Here is a 19560-nt window from a genome sequence, read left to right on the forward strand (position 1 = left end):
TGAAATTCCCTGGAGGTTGGTGCCCCTTGGCCTGAAATTTGCTAGTCCGGCCCTGCTTTAGGCACAACTTTTTGAGGTCACCCTGCCCCCTTCTCACAGTCAAAGGTGAATGATATTTTTCAAGTTTTTCCAGTGACACATCCATGCAGCATCTACATGCCAACCATTTCATCTCAATCAGTTTCATGGGAATATGCATTTAGATCTTGAGTTATGTACAGTGTTCTTTCAAAGAACAGTGTTGTTATGAATGATGTATAGTGAGTGAATTTTAAGACAGATGGTGTTAACTGTATCATACCTGTCTCATACATTTTGTTTCAATCTAAGCACATTTTGCCTAGTGGCACACTGTTGAGGATTAGCCACGTGAGAGAAAAATGCGACCATTCGCACAATCATCCTAAAACCTTATAAGAATTTAGATATTACAGTAATGTTATACTATGTATTGGGCTTCCCATGAAAATGTCGTCCGAGGTTGTAACAGTAACCAACAGTAACCGAGGGAGGCGGGGCTTAGTGAACGGTCAATTGCCCCTTCCTGTTGCTCACAACAAGCTTCCATTCCCCCCTGTCATAAGTGGAGTTATAGCTGATTTAAGATGAAATCGTCAAACCTGTTATGGTCAACCCTGTCACTTTAATTGTCACCTTTTATAGTCTATTTTATTTGTTTTTGTTTACCTCTGGAGATGGGGAAACATGTTTGTTATGTTGTTGAGCGTGCTCTTCATGACAGAATGTTAAAATTTGGTTAAATAAATATAATTTGTTTACAAAATTACACTATCCAAAGGCATTCTATTCGTGGAATGACACAGATACCAAATGGGGAAAACTTTAATGGGGATTACGCATAAGTGTGAATATACAATTCAGTATCTTATGTTGCTCTATGTGTGTGGGATGTGTGGTTGTAAAGGGGGTTAAATAATGACCCTGTGCATAGCCATCCTCTCGGTTGGGAGAGAATCACTACCTTTGTTCACTTTTCAGCCACTTCAGCCATCATTCTCCGATATCCATTCTCATCCATACTGTAAGATTACTAATGGGCTCTGTTTAGCCTTTCATCATCAGGATGGCAGTGCTTGTTTAACTCACTTCAAAACCAATTCATTTGAAAGAATCAACATTTTCCTGCCCACAGTCTTAGTTTAAAGGACTGTTATTCATCTTCTCTTATGGCCAGTTTGATTTAACTTTAAGCCAGTACCATATAACTAACTCCACCTGGTTTTATGACACAATAACATCTTTACATTGTAATATTTCACATTAAAAACATTAATTGAACATCCCCTCTACCAGAAATCTGACATTTTCACAACTGAGTCCAATTTAATTCACTCCATTTAATGTAATCCTATCACTAATGTTTGAATGGGAATTCACTCTAGCACAGTACCCACCCCAGTGCTTTCAGTGAAGCCCCAGAACTATAAAATTCCTCTATCTGTGTTTGTAAGGATCCTGGAGCTGCAGGAGAAAGGGGACCTGGACATCCTGAAGCAGAAGTGGTGGCCCAGGAAGGGTCGCTGTGACCTGGACAGCCACTCGGAGGCCCAGCCAGAGGGCAGATCCCTGAGGCTCCAAAGCTTCGCTGGGGTCTTCTGCATCCTGGCAGCAGGGCTGCTGCTGGCCTGCCTGGTGGCCGCCCTGGAGACCTGGTGGAGCAGCAACCGCTGCCGGCGTGAGCAGCCCAAAGAGGTGACCGAGAACGCAGCCCCGATCCAGGGCCTGGTCCCACCGCGGCCCCTCCCTAGGCCCCGGCCAAGACCCAGACCCCCGGGCCCCCCGGTCCTGCCCAGAGATGCCACTGCCACACTCTACTTTATGGATCCAGGCGCAGACGCCAGCCCTGATTTAGTAGAGCTGCAGTACACCCAGTTATAGGTGTGCCCTGATAGTCGAAATTGATGTGATCATTTCGTTTTGTTTTTGAGTGGGAGAGAAGTTGGGTTGGGTTTTTTGTATTTCAAAAGAGCCTTTGAAGGATTATTAAGATACTTAAACATGCAATTAATTGCTTGTTTCTGCTTAAAAGTGAGTCATTATCATGGATAGCAATAATGATTGCTACAAAAATATGAATAATGACAACATTTATGTTGGTTCATTAATTCAACAACGTTGCACTTCTGGGTAGATATTTGCTACCTCAGTCAATGCAAACGCTCTCTTTAGCTCATCCATCCATGTATTACTGCTTCCAAACAGCTTAAACACAGCTTAAACACAACTTCATCCTGCAAGAGACTGGGCAGCCCCTGGTGGTGTGCAGACATAAAAGGCTTGACATGGATCCCTAAACTAAAGTGTGAGCAAACAAGACGCTGTCTGTTTGACTGGACAATACAATAAAGCAGTAAGACCCACAGAAAATAATAGACTTAATGTAAAACTGTTGTCATGATGGCTATATATGATTAATGGAGCATTAGATTATTGAGTGATTTATTAAACATGACCCATTTAATGTCCTTTAGTGTAATACTCCATCATAAATGCATCTTTGGATGTCCTAACCTATCATGTTCTTCAATGACAGGTGTTATTTCACTATATACTATATGTAATTTAACAGACACTTTTATCCAATGCGACTTAGTCAAGCGTGCATCCATTTCATGTGTGGGTGATCCTGGGAATCGAACCACTACCCTGGCGTTAACAAGCGCCATGCTCTACCAACTGAGCTACCAAGACCACTTATGACAGCTACAGCGTATGTAGACAATATGACAACAATTTCCAGTAAATTGTACCCAGTCCAAATATGCCCTATACGTGTTTTTGCAATTATATGTCAATGTCCAGATACACAGCCATGCTGGTTATTTACGTACTGTATGATTGTCTGTGATCCTATGCAGGTCACTAAGGTCAACAGTCTGGAAAGGGTTTCTGGTCCATTGACATATAATGACATTACAAGTACTTCACCGGAAAGCAGGCGTGACATGTGGACAGACAGAGAGGGAGACTGGGAGGAGGCAGAGACTATTGACACAGGTCAGGAGAGACCTGAGATATACGGGGTACTGTATGGGGTTCGGGGGGGGGGGGGGGGGGCATGGGCGATTTTAGGAGTAGAAATGTATCGCTTCACTGGTCGTCTTACTCCATGGTCTCTTCTGTTTGGCGTCTTTGTGTTATGATTTAAACAGAATGGATGCATGGGAAATGTTTGGTAACAATGAGAGGAAGGAGAAGTAGCTAGGAGGCCATACTTTTGGCTGTTTTCCGGTGCACTAGATTTCTCTGCGCAATCCTATTATCCATAACATTTATTTTGGCACTTTTGACTGCTCCTCAACTCCAAATTGCAACTTTTGGAGTAGTGAACGACAAAAAATATAGAGACTTTCAAAAAATGATTTCTTTAAATGATTTTAGGTCTTTGTCTCCTACATTGTGTCTATCTTGTCTCATAAAGTGTGATGCATTGACATTGTATACCCATCTGAACCAGTCAGTCTATAAGGATGTGATTCTTTTCATGCAGTAGTCTGCTGCAGGTACAGCATCTGTTGTCCATAGAAACATTTATTTAAAGAAAGGCATTCTACACAGCAAATTGGCCAGTGTTAACAAGTGTTCATTTTCTTGGTGTTACATTAGTTGTGTTAAGAGGTGTTGATTTAAGCGTTGTTTTTACACCCTCTGTGCTAATATAACTCCCAGGTGAGAGTTACTGTACAGAGGTTGGGTGGTGGCAGTGAGCGTTGTTGATTGAGCTTCCAATTTTAACTTGAAACTTCCTTTTCATCTAATTGCCGATGGTGCAAGGGAAGCTGGAATTGTGCAGTAGTGTAAGGTAAGTAATATGTTCATGTTTTACAATATTTTTTAACAAGTTAGCTGGTGGCCAAACTTGTTATATCGGCTAAGTGAATGGTTGAGATCTTTGTTTATAGATAATAGCTACATCAGCGAACTTTAGATTTAGACGGTTGCTAGCTAGCTAATGTGGTTAGTTAATGTTAGCGCTATATTAATTAGCTATCTCGCTAAATTTTAGCGGGAACTTTATCTCAACTTCAAATTAGCAAACTAAAATTAGCAAACAATTAGATTTGAGAACATTTATCAAAATCCAAAAGGATCAGAGTTAGGCTGTACCGTTAGGTGATTTCAACCATGTGCGTGTTGAGTTCACAAGGCCAACTAACATTAGCGGTGCACCACGTGCATGGTGTTAATTTGGTTGTGACCGAGTGTGATCAATTTGAGCCTTGTTTGGTGCAGCATGTAGCTAGCCAGGAAGTGAAGGTTACAAACTGGCTAATATCTACTAATTTGTTCTTCAAAACGCATATAACTAAGAATGTTTGTCTGGCAACAAATTGTTAGATAGCTAGCTAGCTATATAGCTAGCTACAACACTGACCTCAACTGTAATTTAGCGCTAACGTTAGCTAGCTAGCGCATATGGCCAGACGTGGTAAGGTTTTCCTCTGCCATTTAGATTAACATGTCTATGGTGTGTGCTTGTTGTTAATCACAGATCAGACATTGTGTTCAAGCCAATACGGCTTGAAATGTATTGGCCAGTTTATCTTTCTAATAGATTTGAGCGGTGGTGGTAACTGTTTGTAGCTAGTTAGATAGCTAGTTAGTTTGGTTGGTTGATTTCACTGGAATATTGCCTTGCCAAGCCCCAGATCCGCAGGCAGGTAGAAACCTGTTACATCATTAAAGTGGCATTTGGAACAAATGGTTGATCCACTGCAGGGAAGATAAAGGGGAGACGGTATAAGGGGGAATTTTGTGTGATTGTTTCTATATGTAAAGCTTTACCATAAAATGTTTGCAACCAAATTTAACTTAAATATGACATTGTGTGTATTTGCATTTTGCAGGAGTGCAGAGTAACATGTTGGTGAAGGTCCAATACAAAAAATGCAAGAAGTTCATGAAGTTGCAGCCTGGTTTCTCTTATGGAGATTTCATTAATCAAGGTGAATATATGAACTGTCTGATGTATTTTCTTAATTGAACACTTGGGCTTGATTTGGTTCAGACCCATTATGTTGCCCCCTAGGTGGCTTATCTCCCTGTATTCTGATTAGTCTCTCTTTTTTGTAGTCCAAAATAGGTTTGGACTGCCCTCTGCAGCACAAATACACATTATTGATGATTCACAAATGGAGGTGGAGGAGGATGTCCTGCTGGACCTGATTGAGGCCAGTTCATACCTGTGCCTCACAATCAAATATCTTGATTAAGGTATCTTTCTACAGTCTCACATAATGATTTCAAGTAACATGAATGTATAGATTGATTGCTTTGATCCATTGTTTGTGCTCAGACTTTTTCCTGCCGGCTGTCTTGACATCTAGTTCGTGCATAGACACTTTATCCCTGTCGTCAAGTGATTTAGACCTGAGATCTCCAGAAAGGCCGTCTAAAAGGTCAAAACATCCTCAGGAGATTTAGCCATTACTGATATTGGATGTTGATAATCCCATTTCTGTGTTTGGTCTTCAGGGAGATTACGACAGCATAAAACAACCCTAAATGGTTCAACGTTTCTCTTGTCTTAATAGATGGTCCGAGATGCATTGACTAGCAGACCTGATGGGTAAGACATATTAGAAGAGTACCAGACACCCAAAACATTGGACCACAGAGCCAGGAGAGAGAAGATTGCCATCTTAGTCAGCCACATGAAAGAGATGCATTGGTAAGCTTCTCATTAGCCAATCTGGCCACAAACAATGGATCAAAACAATCAAACTATACATTCATGTTATTTGGCATCATTATGAGACTGTAGAAAGATACAGCACATTCTTCAACAAAACTTTGGTTAAACATGTTTAGCGTGTGTATGCTTTACTGTTTTTAGGCAGGAGGCTTCCCACTCGTCAACAGAAATTATGTTATGCTCTTGGAAATGTGACCCTCTTTCCTTTTTTGACAGATCCTTTTTCCGTCAAAGGCTATGTAAGTGCTGGTAGAGCATGTTTGCTTTAATATTTTGACACTTGTTCTGTGGACTGAAAGGCATCAAACAGTCATAGAATCAAGTCTAAAAATAATAACCATTTGACTACCATGTTGGTCACCTTTTCCCACATCTAAGGAACACTTCTATTATCCTGACACAGGCAAAGGATATCTGAATTATTGTCTGAGGATGGTATCAAGGAAGACCCCCTCCCCCAGTCGGGAGTCCCATCCCATAGGAGGAAGACTGACCTGGACCACCAGCTTGTTGGTGATGCTTGCAAGGAGGCCATATCATTCCTTGTCCACTCGGCCAATGAAAAACAAATCTATCAGAAGATGGAGGTTTCAGTATCGCCTGGAGCTAGTTTATTGTCCAGACAGAAGCACAGATATCCTCAGTCTTTCCCAGGTTTCTGGACATCAAAGGATTGGTGAGTGATGTAGTATATCTTGCAATCAGAACTACAGGCTATTTGTCTGATTGAGAACATGATTTTGTGTTGGTCATGAAGTTGAGTTGATCCACTTTGGTTTAGGTGAATCAGGACTTTTTGCTGATGTTTGACAATGAAACAACCTCTAAGTTCATTGAAAAGTTGGACACTTTAGGCTTCAAAGTATTGAAGCCTAAAGTCATCAAATTTTCAAAATCCCCGACTACGACCACCGATTTGAGTCGCCTCCTGAAAACTGCCAGAGAATGACAGCGAAACCAGTAAGTGGATTCTCTCGTGGTTAGTGCAATGTTTCAAACTCAGCGATAATGTTTTATGTGGTTTGGGGTGTTTGCCTTTTCTTGCGCTCAGACTGGGACAATGATATGTCATCCCTGTTGCTGCTGCTTCATCTCCTCCCACCACCAGCACGAGGGAAGAGGACCAAGATCAGTGCCAGTGCTGCTGTGGGCAGACTTGTGCACTTTCAAAAGGTAAGATGATACAGTAATTGTTGTGTAATTTATTTTTTGGATTGTCTCTTCATTATCTTAACATGTGGAGAGTGACTTAAAAAGACCCTTTGTGTTTCGCAGTCATGCTGCAGCATTGAAGCCCATCTTGATGTGAGCCATGGTCAACAGCCATACCTCCTTGCCGTCAGAAGAAGACAGAGCAAGATTGACAACTACTACATTGTGGTGGACTTGAGGCTTGTCTTTAACCTGATGTATGATGATGCGCTTGTCAACTTCTACACATTTGTGCAGACAACCATCTACAACATTGATGTGGACAAAACAAGAGAGACCCCTAGCGTGATAGTTGTGGACAAAACTTCTTAACTAGATAAATGTATATTACGGTGCTTTTGTTGTCAAGTGTTGCACAGAAACAGCCAGTCATTGATATTTCATTTGAGAATAGCTTCTATCCCTCCACCAAGTGCAGATTGATCTGTGTTCAAGATGGTTATAGACAGCAGTTTTCAACATACTCAGGTTTCTGAAAACATTTGAAAAGTATTCATAAGAATTTTGGTCAAGTATTTTGGTTGATGCTTAGAAGGGCCCTCTCATGTTGCCGATGGGTGGTGACATTGGTGTCCCACACGATAACACTCAAAGTGATTGTTTTGAGAAGAATGGACAGTCAAATAAAATCACATTTTATTTGTTTATTAGTTGCCGAATACAACAGTGAAATGCTTACTTACGAGCCCCTAACCGACAGTGCCGTTTAAAAAAATATGAATAAGAGATAAAAGTAGCAAGTACTTAAAGAGGAGCAGTAAAAAAAAATATATATATATACAGGGGGGTGCTGGTACAGAGTCGTCGATGTGTGGGGGCACCGGTTAGTTGAGGTGGTATGTACATGTAGGTAGAGTTAATTAAAGTGACTATGCATAGATGACAACAGAAAGTGGCATGGAGAGGGGAGGGGCAATGTGAATATTCTGGGTTGCCATTTGACTAGATGTTCTTGGCTTGGGGGTAGAAGCTGTTTAGAAGCCTCTTGGACCTAGATTTGGCACTCCGGTACCGCTTGCCGTGTGGTAGCAGAAAGAATGGTCTATGACTAGGGTGGCTGGAGTCTTTGACAATTTTTAGGGCCTTCCTCTGACACCGCCGGGTATAGAGGTCCTGGATGGCCGGAAGCTTTGGCCCCAGTGATGTACTGAGCCGTTCGCACTACCATCTGTAGTGCCTTGCATTCGGAACCCGAGCAGTTGCCATACCAGGCAGTGGTGCAACCAGTCAGAATGCTCTCGATTGTGCAGCTGTAGAACCTTTTGAGGATCTGAGGACAAATGCCAAATCTTTTCAGTCTCCTGAGGAGGAGTAGGTTCTGTCGTGGCCGCTTCACGGCTGTCATGGTGTGCTTGGACCATGTTAGTTTGTTGGTGATGTGGACACCAAGGATCTTGAAGCTCTCAACCTGCTCCACTGCAGCCCAGTCGATCAGAATGGGGTCGTGCTCTGTCCTCTTTTTCCTGTAGTCCACAATCATCTCCTTTGTCTTGATCACGTTGAGGCAGAGGTTGTTGTCCTTGCACCACACGGCCAGGTCTCTGACCACCTCCCTATAGGCTGTCTCGTTGTTGTCGGTGATCAGGCCTACTGCTGTTGTGTCATCGGCAAATTTAATGATGGTGTTGGAGTCGTTCCTGGCCGTGCAGTCATTAGTGAACAGGGAGTAAAGGAGGGGGCTGAGCACGCACCCCTGGGGGGCCCCTGTGTTGAGGATCAGCGTGGCGGATGTGTTGTTACCTACCCTTACCACCTGGGGGCGGCCGGTCAGGAAGTCCAGGATCCAGTTGCAGAGGGAGGTGTTTAGTTCCAGGGTCCTTAGCTTATTGATGAGCTTTGAGGGCACTATTGTGTTGAACGCTGAGCTGTAGTCAATGAATAGCATTCTCACATAGGTTTTCCTTTTGCCCAGGTGGGAAAGGGCAGTGTGGAGTGCAATAGAGACTGCATCATCTGTGGATCTGTTGGGGCGGTATGGGAATTGTAGTGAGTCTAAGGTTTCTGGGATAATAGTGTTGATGTGAGCCATGACCAGCCTTTCAAAGCACTTCATGGCTACAGACGTGAGTGCTACGGGTCGGTAGTCATTTGGGCAGGTTACTTTAGTGTTCTTGGGCACAGGCACTATGGTGGTCTGCTTGAAACATGTTTGTATTACAGACTCGGACAGGGAGAGGTTGAAAATGTCAGTGAAGACACTTGCTAGTTGGTCAGTGCATCCTCGCAGTACACATCCTGGTAATCCATCTGGCCCTCTGGCCTTGTGAATGTTAACCTGTCTAAAGGTCTTATTCACATCGGCTGTGGAGAGCATGATCACACAGTCTTCCGGTACAGCTGGTGCTCTCATGCATGTTTCAGTGTGATTTGCCTCGAAGCGAGCGTAGAAGTAGTTTATCTCGTCTGGTAGGCTTGTGTCACTGGTCAGCTCTTGTCTGAGCTTCCCTTTGTAGTCTGTAATGGTTTAAAGGTTCTGCCACATCCGACGAGCATCAGAGCCGGTGCAGTACGACTCGATCTTAGTCCTGTATAGACGCTTTGCCTGTTTGATGGTTCGTCGGATTTCTTACACGCTTCCAGGTTAGAGTCCCGCTCCTTGAAAGCGGCAACTCGAGCTTCAGCTCAGTGCGGATGCTGCCTGAAATCCATGGCTTCTGGTTGGGGTATGTGCGTACGGTCACTGTGGGGACGACGTCATCAATGCACTTATTGATGAAGCCAATGACAGATGTGGTGTACTCCTCAATGCCATTGGAGGAATCCCGGAACATATTCCAGTCTGTGCTAGCAAAACAGTCCTGTAGTTTAGCATCTGCTTCTTCTGACCACTTTATCGATCTAGTCACTGGTGCTTCCTGCTTTATTTTTTGCTTGTAAGCAGGAATCAGGAGGATAGAATTATGGTCAGATTTGCCAAATGGAGGGCGCGGGAAAGCTATGTATGCATCTCTGTGTGTGGAGTATAGGTGGTCCAGAGTTAGTTTCCTTCTGGTTGCTTTTTTAACATGTTGATAGAAATTAGGTTAAACGGATTTAAGTTTCCCTGCGTTAAAGTCCCCGGCTACTAGGAGTGCTGCCTCTGGGTGAGCGTTTTCTTGTTTGCTTATGGCGGAATACAACTCATTCAATGCTTTCTTAGTGCCCACCTCTGACTGTGGTGGTATGTAAAACAGCTACAAAGAATATAGATGAAAACTCTCTCGGTAGGTGATGTGGTCTGCAGCTCAGCATGAGAAACTTTACCTCAGGCGAGCAATAGCTCGAAACTTCCTTAGATATCGTGCACCAGCTGTTATTTACTAAAATACATAGACCGCCGCCCCTTGTCTTACCAGACGCCGCTGTTCTATCCTGCCGGTACATCATATAACCAGCCAACTGTATGTTGATATTGTTGTCGTTCAGCAATGACTCCGTGAAGCATAAAATGTTACCATTTTTAATGTCCCGTTGGTAGTTTAATCTTCCCAGTAACTTGTCCATTTTATTGTCCAAAATTGCGTGTTTGCGAGCAGAATTGAGGGGAGTGGGGGTTTATTCGATCGCCTCCTACTCCTCAGAAAGCAGCCCGCCCTCCGGCCTCTCTTTCTCCACCTCCTCTTCACGCAGATCACTGGGGTCGGGGCCTGTTCCGGAGGGAGCCGTATATACTCCGCCTCGGGCTCGTCAGAGTCCTGAAAGAAGAAAAAGGATTCCGCTAGTGCGTGGAGAGTAATCGCAGTCCTGATGTCTAGAAGTTATTTTCGGTCATAAGAGTTGGTAGCGGCAACATTATGTACAGTAAAACAATAGTAAAACAATAAGTTACAAATAACACAGATAAACAAACAAAAAAACACAATCGGTAGTGGGCACGTAAGACGTCTGCCTTCGGCTCCGGTGCCATTTTACTTACCGGCGCCATTTTACAGTCTTGCTAAAGATATGTGTGCCTCCATCATTGACAAGTTGCTAACTTGTGGTGCTGCAAATAGTGTGTCAACAGTAGTGTGTGATTTAGAAGAGCTTACTACTGGGCTGCACTCCCAAATTAAACAAGCTCTTCTGTCAGTTAGGCCTATGGATAACCCCTTGATTTCGAAACGTGCGCTTCTCTCTAGAATCTACTCGTTTGACTATGGGTACTTGGAGCACAAAAACCGTCCAACTAAAGACAACCTAGAGAACAGTGGAAATAGCATAGCACTTAATTATATTCAAACTCTGTGTCTTGTGAGAAACGTTCACTTGATTTTGGGTGATGTTCCACCAGGAAATAACAACTGGAATTTACTGCTCGTCTTACTTCAAATAACCAACAGTTTTTCCCCCCTTTTCTTAGCCAGGGCATGACTGTATCTGAAGCATTCGATAATGCCCAAACATCACTTTATGATACATTACCCAGCATGCATAAGATAAATCAATCCTTTATTGCATAATGTGGAGCATGAGGTTTGAGGAAAAGCACAAACTCTTTAAAAACACCATCAAAAACTTCAAGAATATTACTAAGTCCCTTGCCAAAAAAACATATAGGCCATTTGCTATAGGCCATCGCTGGGAGATATCACCATTGCGACATACAGAGTATTGACCGATGAAAGCGTTTTCCCTGAGTGATTTTACTGGTGGTGAGGAGTTGGCAGCCTCACTTCAGGTCACTATGCAGAAAGCCATTTACTTGACCAGCTGGGTTAAGATGGATGGCACAGAGTACAGAGAGGGACTGTTAGTTTGCAGTAAGATGGAGCATGAAATGCCAGACTTTTGTGGTTGACAATATTGTATACCTATTGCTGGACAAGTTGCATACTGATCATTTCAGTGAACATTACCATGCATTCTCTGTGTTTGATAGTGTTGTTGACAAAGTTGTTGTCAATGTTGATGATCTGAAATTGTATAAGCCTTTTATCCTTCAAAGTGCTTATGGTGCTGATGAGAGACTTTATGTTGTTCCTTTGTATGACATGATTGAGTAATAGTCAGATTATTGGCAACTTTGTCAAGAAAATTGCATACCTAGTCTTAAGAGGGCTTCCACTTGTTTTAAATAGCAACTCTGCAAATAATTTGAATGTGCCTGTGATGCACTGTTTTGACTGTGATGCGCCTGTGAAACACTGATTTCATTTTAATGTGCCTGTAATGCACTGATTTAAATTGAATGTGCCTGTGATGCACCTCTTTCATTGTAATGTGCCTGTGATGCACTGTTTGTGGACTAAATAAATGAAACAAAGCAGAGTCACTACTCTTGTAACAAATCCTTTATTGCTTCTGTTTAACTCGCTTTCAACTTGCAGGCTTGATTTGAGTGGGAGAAAATCAGACAAAAAATTGTTATTTCCTAGTGTGCATATTTAGCACTTCCTGGTGTCATTTCAGCTACAGGGTGCATTCTCTAGAGTTGATCCTCAACACTGAAAGGTGTTGCTGCTTAATACTGGGGGTGTTGAAAAAACACTCCCATGGGTCATTTGAACAACATCTGAAGTGTTATATTTTAACACTCCAAGTGTTTCAATATGAACACTAAACGTGTTAAATTAACACTGAGTGGCCCTATATAAACACTGGATGAGTGTTGAAAAAACCCTCCCCCTGGGTCATTTGAACAACACCTGAAGTAGTATATCTTAACATTTAGAGAGTTTCAATATTAGCATTACAAAAAGTGTTAAATTAACCCTTTCACACGTACCATCACACGGGTGTGATCGTTCTACAGTGGTCCCTGAAGCGTACGATCACACCCGTGTGATTAGAACACTCATTTAGAACGCTCGTTTAGAACGGCCAGTTTCGAATGACGCAACAATCAGCGTTTGAGCTGGCCACACTTTTTTCAGAAACTATTTACACAAACACAGTCCTTACAAAGTTATGTCCAGAATGTGAGCAGTTTATTTTTGGATTCAATGTTCAGATATTCACAGAAGAATATATAGCATAACACAATCATCCTAACCGGAAAAATGTAGGCTACATTTGTCCTAGCGCTAACTGAGGAAAGATTGACCCAACACACGCAGTCATATTTTCTAACTCTCGGCTGACAAACTACAATATGAATTAGCTAATAGCAATTACTATGTATAATTAATCACATCACGGGTGAGCTCACCATTGATCGAAATAATTAGGTAAAGCACTTTTTAGAAATCGAAAGTAATCCGACGATTAGTTTCAGCACGCACCCATGCATTTTTTCCTCACAGAAACCGAAGACAATAAGAGAAGACGAGATGAGTTTGGTCTGTTTATAGTATGCATGTTGAAGGGGTGTGTCATCTACCGTCGTTCACATCCCACCATTCATTTCCGGAAGTCCTCAAAAAATGAGTGAACTCTTACTCACCTCATTTTGTTATAACATCTTTGGTCAAACAGACGATTACGTGAACCCAGAATGCATTGAATGTCAACAAACATGGCTACACAGCTGGAATTAGCTTAGCTCATCATAATCAGTACAACCTTCAAAAAAGTATTTTACACACATAATATGTGCCCATTACAATCTGTGCAAGAATCGGAATGCATGATTTGTCACCTAGATTTGAAAACATGTGAATAAAACCGTAAATACACAAATAATTGCCACACAAAACATTTTCTGATAGTGATTTATTGATACAAGTGGCGCGTGCCGGCAGTCAACCACGTACCCTCTCACTGTAAACCATTCAGTGTTGTTGTTTATGTATGTAGCTAGTGAGCTAAGCTGAAGCATTAGCAATGTCTTTCAAAAGGAGACAACAAACAAATGTGGAAATTCTGGAGATTTTTTTAAAAATTCTGACAATGAGTCAGAGTATGAAAGTCAGGAATCAGATTCTGACTGAGTGAGGAGCTGCCCCCCAACCTTGTAGCCATTGAGAACCCTGAATCTGAATTTCCCTTGTCCACTGACGAAGTCCCAGGTCCCTTTGAAGATGCTGGTGGTGATGGAGGCATACCAACAGTGGATGAAGTACAGGAGTTCTGTGGTAGCTGGAAGGCCACCAGTCATTTCACCCCTCCTGGCCCTGCTGTTTGCTTTGGCGAGTCCCAGTCTGGAGTGCAACGCCCCTTTCCATTTCCAACTGAGGCAGAGTGCTTCAAGTTGTTTCTGACAGAGGAGCTGGTGGGAGACATAGTAGAGACCAATCGCTATGCCTTGGAGCTACAGGATAAGAGAGAGCCAGGAGTGGGGGACAACCACAATTAGTGAAATGTATACATTCCTGGTGACAGTAAAGACTGCTTTCTAGTTCTGCTGCTATGACTGCATTTCATCAACGCTACTACCATCCTAAATGACCCGTTATACAAAATAAGAAATGTTAACAGCTGGCAGTAAAGTGGCATGACAAACGAGACGTCCATGTCCTCTCCACTGTCCATACAGCAACCATGTCGGCCACAGGGAAGGTGGACCACCTGACGGGAGAGAGAAACAAACGTCCATGTCCTCTCCACTGTCCATACAGCAACCATGTCGGCCACAGGGAAGGTGGACCACCTGACGGGAGAGAGAAACAAACCAGACAGAGAACCATCAAACCAGACTGCGTGCTTGACTATTACCTCAAAATGGGGGCAGTGGATAAGGCTGACATGATAAACAGCTTTGTGGAATGCACTCAGAAAACGACCAAGTGGTATAAGATATTTTTCCAGGGTAGCGTCAAAATACAACATGCCAATACTTCTGACGCATTTAGCATTGTTTTACAGAACTAATAGAATAATGTAACTAGCTACATAAGCACGATTGAATATAACACCATAAAAGGTGAGTAACATGAGTAACGTTACCTAGCGTGTCCGCGGTTATAAGGAATATACACAAATATATTATGCTCCATTCACACAGTGAGCTACAGTAGAAACGGTATAACACGACACAATAACGTAATTAGGCACTTACTTTGATAGAAACGCAGTCTTGATTTGAAGATGGGTCTCTGTAGTGACGCTTCTAGCACTGAGACGCTGTGCCACTTGGGAGTCATAAGGCCAGGGTAGCTTCGAAATACAACACATGCTAATACTTCCCTGACGCAATTAGCATTGTTTTCCAGAGCTAATAGGAGAATGTAGCTAGATACCTAAGCATTGAGTATAACACCATAAATGTTATGAAATGAGTAACGTTACATCGCGTGTCCGCGGTTATAAGGAATATACACAAAAACATGACGTTACAGTAGAAACGACATAACACGACATGCAGAAACTATTATAACGTATGATAGAAACTTTGATAGAAACGCACACATTTCCAAAGGTATTATTGGTAACGAAAACAACTTTGATTTCGATGCAGGCGACAGGTGGAAAATATGAACACGTGTATGCAGGACGGCAGATGAGTAAATGTCCTGCACAAACAATTGAGAAGTGTTTGGGGAATTTTGTCCGGGTCAGAAATGTCAAAAAAATTAATTGGTCCGTAAAAGTAAAAATGACAAATTTTATGTGAATGAATGAGGCGGAACACACCTCATTTCAAACTGTTATTAAAAAATAATTTAAAATTGACAAATAAAATAGGCTGCGTGCTTTGGTTTGAGGGCAGCGCAGATTAAATGTACTGTTACATAACAATCACATTCTTGAATGGAGAGAACGTTCTAACATCACGTGCATAAAAAAACTCACGCTGGGGCGACCGTTAGAAATATTTGGAACTCACGCATGAAAGGGTTAACACTGATGAGAAAGTACCTATATAAACACTGGACGAGTGTTCAAATTAACACGCCTGGTGTTAAATTAACACTTTCAAATTTGCTGTGTACTGAACGAAGAGACTTTCTGGTAATAGTTCATTTGAATTGTGGATACATGCTTAAAATAACACATTTCAGATTAAATCATTTAGTTTTTGTTGTAAGGTAATGTCTCACCAGCATTATGCTTGAATTTTGCAGCTTGTGACTGCAGCATAGTGTTGACGTGGGTTTTACGTTAGTGTTCCTTGAATAATATTTATTTGAAGTCAATCAACATTCAAGTTCCATATATTTCCAACTGGAAATGTAATGTAAACAATGTGGAGAATTAACCATGTTAAATCAAACAATTGCTCATCACAGCTTCTTTCTCCTTCAATCCTTTCTTTACCCCCTCTCAATCCCTCTTCTGCCTTTTTCACTTTTCTTGCACTTCTCCTCCCTAATAACCTATGTCTCTGTGTATCTTTCTCCCTTTCTCTCTCCTCCACTCTCTCTCGCTCTCTCTCTCCAGGACAAAGAGGTGAATCTAGAGCAGGTCCACCAACGTTTGAACAGCCTCCTGGACGAGGACATGGCGCACAAGCAGCTGCCGGGCCAATCTATCGAGATCTCTGCCCTGGACATCAGCAGCATGCAGCCCAGCCAGTCCCTGGAAGGCCTGCCTTCACGGGACCACTACCTGGGCCACCACAGGGAGTCGGTCTCTGTGACCACTTTCCTCCAGGAGGGACAAGGAGCAGGAAGGACACTTGGCAGGGGCACTGGCAGAACCCTCCCCCTACCCCTCAGCAGCGCCACCATGCCCTCTATCCGCTGCAAACACAGGGCGCCCAACGGGGGGCTCTGCCAACAGAGCCCTGTCAAGACACCAATGCCAAAGTCATACCAATCAGGGCCTGGAAGAACCAATCCAGAAGCCATTGATGTAAGCCATGGGACTTCAATCTGACCACTCAGCCTCAGCGCAATCACAGACACTCAAGCCCCATTTATACCAGGTTCTAACATGCATCTTTTTCCCTCCACATTCTGATTGTGCCCACATTTTTTGACAGGTGTAGATAATGGAAAGATGTTTTGTGATCTGATTGTGAACAGATGGCTATCTTACAAGTGTAGACGGATCTGGACAGTGAAACCATTTAAGTCATCATTACACCACCCTCTGGAATCATTGACTTTTGGCATCAATATGTGTATTAAAAAAATATATATTATTTGGAAATATGCTTTTGTTAAATATTTTGCATACAGGGAGGGACCAGGAAATCTGGTCAACAATGCGTAGACCCATGTCTGAAAATGTGGGCCCAATCAGAATGTGGACAAGATCAGGACTCATGTTGACTGTGGTGAGCTATAGGCTAAAGGATCAATCGTCACAGGTGAGAGAAAATATAAATATGTCTGGCATTTTATTTAATTTTTCGCTGAAGAAATATGGAGGAAAACAAAATTAGGAAAGTGACTTTCATGTACATATTTGTAAGTAAGGACAAAAAGAGGTGAGAAAAAAAAAACTGTATTTTGAATATTCTCAATTTTTTAAGTTGGGTTTAAAAAACAGATACAAAATTATACAAAAAATTACTGTTTGAATGGCTTTGTAAAATTTGTTCTAAATTAATTAAGGTGATAATTCCTTCTGGTTGTTTTCTAAGTGCCAAGTTCAAAGATGTTTTCTTTCAAATTAACATGATATGAATGTACGAAATGTATGAAAAGATACTTCAAAGACAGTGGAAAGAGTTGATTTGTTTCATATGAAAACAATAAATAATGATAAAAACATGTTGTTTTTGTACCACGTCGCTTTTGTAATCCTTCATTTATTTTCATGTATGAGTGAGTGGCCGTGTCCGAATACCCAAACCTGCATTCTAAATAGTAGGCATTTTAGGTATACGAAAATATAATGTTTTATTGTACTATAAATTTTGAAAATCGAGTATGGCTCATCATGGATATAACCTGTTTTAGCATGGACATTGCCGTTGAGGGCTTCCAACATTTGGGAGCAATCAGCCAATGATTAATAAAATTGTCGACTTTAAAATGGAGATAGCATGGAAAGCTCCATTCAGGCTATCACAGATGCTATAATGGTACAGAAACAAAGATGAGTCCTATATCTATGGCATCTTGGTCACACTCGTATCTGCCCTCTCATTGGCTAAAATGTTCTCACCTGATGTCGCCACTTCTTGCCTGCCTGACATCTTTGAGGACATGTATTTCCATTGTTAGAGACAGGCACTCAAATATCTTGTTAATATAATAGACAATATTTGGTTATACTCATTTCAGCTTTTCATCTAGTCGAATTTGCTGCACACTTTGAGGAAGAGAAGTGTCTTTCCAGACTCACATGTGTTTGACAACAGCTGATAATCAGCTGGTAATGAGATAAGGGGACACGCTGATGTGTGTGCTGTGAACAAGAATAGTGGAATTGGCAGTTCGCCTTCTATAATTATGCATTGGGGACTGCAGTCAGGTCAAGACCCTGGTGAGGATGACAAGAACGCAGATGAGCTTCCCTGAAACGGTTTCTAAAGGTTTGTGCAGACATTCATCACCCCCCTTTTGACCTCCTCATTTTCCGCAGCAACCAGTGATCCGGGTCAACAGCATCAATGTAACAGTAGAGCTTCCGTCCCTCTCCTCGCCCCTACCTGGGCTCGAACCAGGGACCCTCTGCACACATCAACACCAGCCACCCTCGAAGCATCGTAACACGGAACCCAAACCGGCTGCGCGCGTGCGCCATCGTGCGCTACCGTGCATACATTTATTTTGCCCCCCCACACCAAGCTTGCACTTGCTAGCTAACGTTAATTTGTCCTATTTAGCTAGCTTGCTGTTGCTAGCTCATTTGTCCTGGGATATAAACATTGAGTTGTTATTTTACCTGAAATGCACAAGGACCTCTACTCCGACAATTAATCCACACAAAACGGCCAACCGAATCGTTTCTAGTCATCTCTCCTACTTCCAGGCTTTTTCATCTTTGAACTTATATGATGATCGCATCTAAACTTTCATAGTATTACTATGAGAACCGGCAACAAAGTTCGTCTTTCAATCACCCACGTGGGTATAACCAATGAGGAGATGGCACGTGGGTACCTGCTTCTATAAATCAATGAGGAGATGACTTTCAGCGCGATCTGCGTCAGAAATAGGAACGACTTCTATTTTAGCCCTTGGCATCGCAGACGCGCGAGCAGTGTGGGTGCAATAATTGAATAACATGGATTTCAAAATTTATTTTGCGACGCTCGCGCACGCGACTTGTCTGGTCTGGTCAGCATGTTACCCATCGCGCCACAAAAGCCGCGGCCCTTGCAGAGTAAAGGGAACAACTAATTCAAGGTCTCAGAGCGAGTGACGTCACCAATTGAAACGCTGTTAGCGCGCACCACCGCTATCTAGCTAGCCATTTCACATCGGTTACACACAACATTTGAGAGAAATAAGCTTTATGTGCATGTGAAACATTTCTGGGATCGTTTATTTCAGCTCATAAAACATGGGACCAACACATGTGTTTGTGTTTTTGTACAGTATATATATTTTTAACCCTTATTTTACCAGGTAAGTTGACTGATAACACCATCTCATGTACAGCAACAACCTGGGGAATATTTACAGGGGAGTGGAGAAGGGATCAATGAGCCAATTGGAAGCTGGGGATGATTAGGTGGCCATGATTGTATGAGGTCCAAACAGGTTATTTTGGGGGGGGACTAGAGGAAAGAATGTCTCCTACTGGCCCTCCAACACCACTTCCAACAGCATTTGGTCTTCCATCCAGGGACCAACCAGGACCAACTCTGCTTAGCTTCAGAGGCAAGCAAGCAGTGGGATGCAGGGTGGTATGCGGCTGGCATTATGTTTACTAGGCCTACTTGGTACTGCTAT

The 19560-nt window shown here is 42.4% G+C and overlaps 1 protein-coding gene across 1 annotated transcript in view; it reads left to right on the forward strand.

Annotated features, from left to right (window-relative positions):
- Window positions 1–17295, forward strand: part of LOC120046575 (glutamate receptor ionotropic, delta-1-like) — a 419872-nt gene extending 402577 nt beyond the window's left edge. Inside the window, exons 15-16 of the mRNA XM_038991931.1 lie at window positions 1473–1713; window positions 16148–17295. Of these exons, the coding sequence (XP_038847859.1) occupies window positions 1473–1713; window positions 16148–16585 (679 nt within the window). The 3' untranslated portion in view covers window positions 16586–17295. The remainder of the gene's footprint in view (window positions 1–1472; window positions 1714–16147) is intronic.
- The last annotated feature ends 2265 nt before the right edge of the window (window positions 17296–19560 follow it).

The sequence above is a fragment of the Salvelinus namaycush genome, chromosome 4 (genome assembly GCF_016432855.1).
Source record: "Salvelinus namaycush isolate Seneca chromosome 4, SaNama_1.0, whole genome shotgun sequence".
Taxonomy (NCBI): Eukaryota; Metazoa; Chordata; class Actinopteri; order Salmoniformes; family Salmonidae; genus Salvelinus; species Salvelinus namaycush.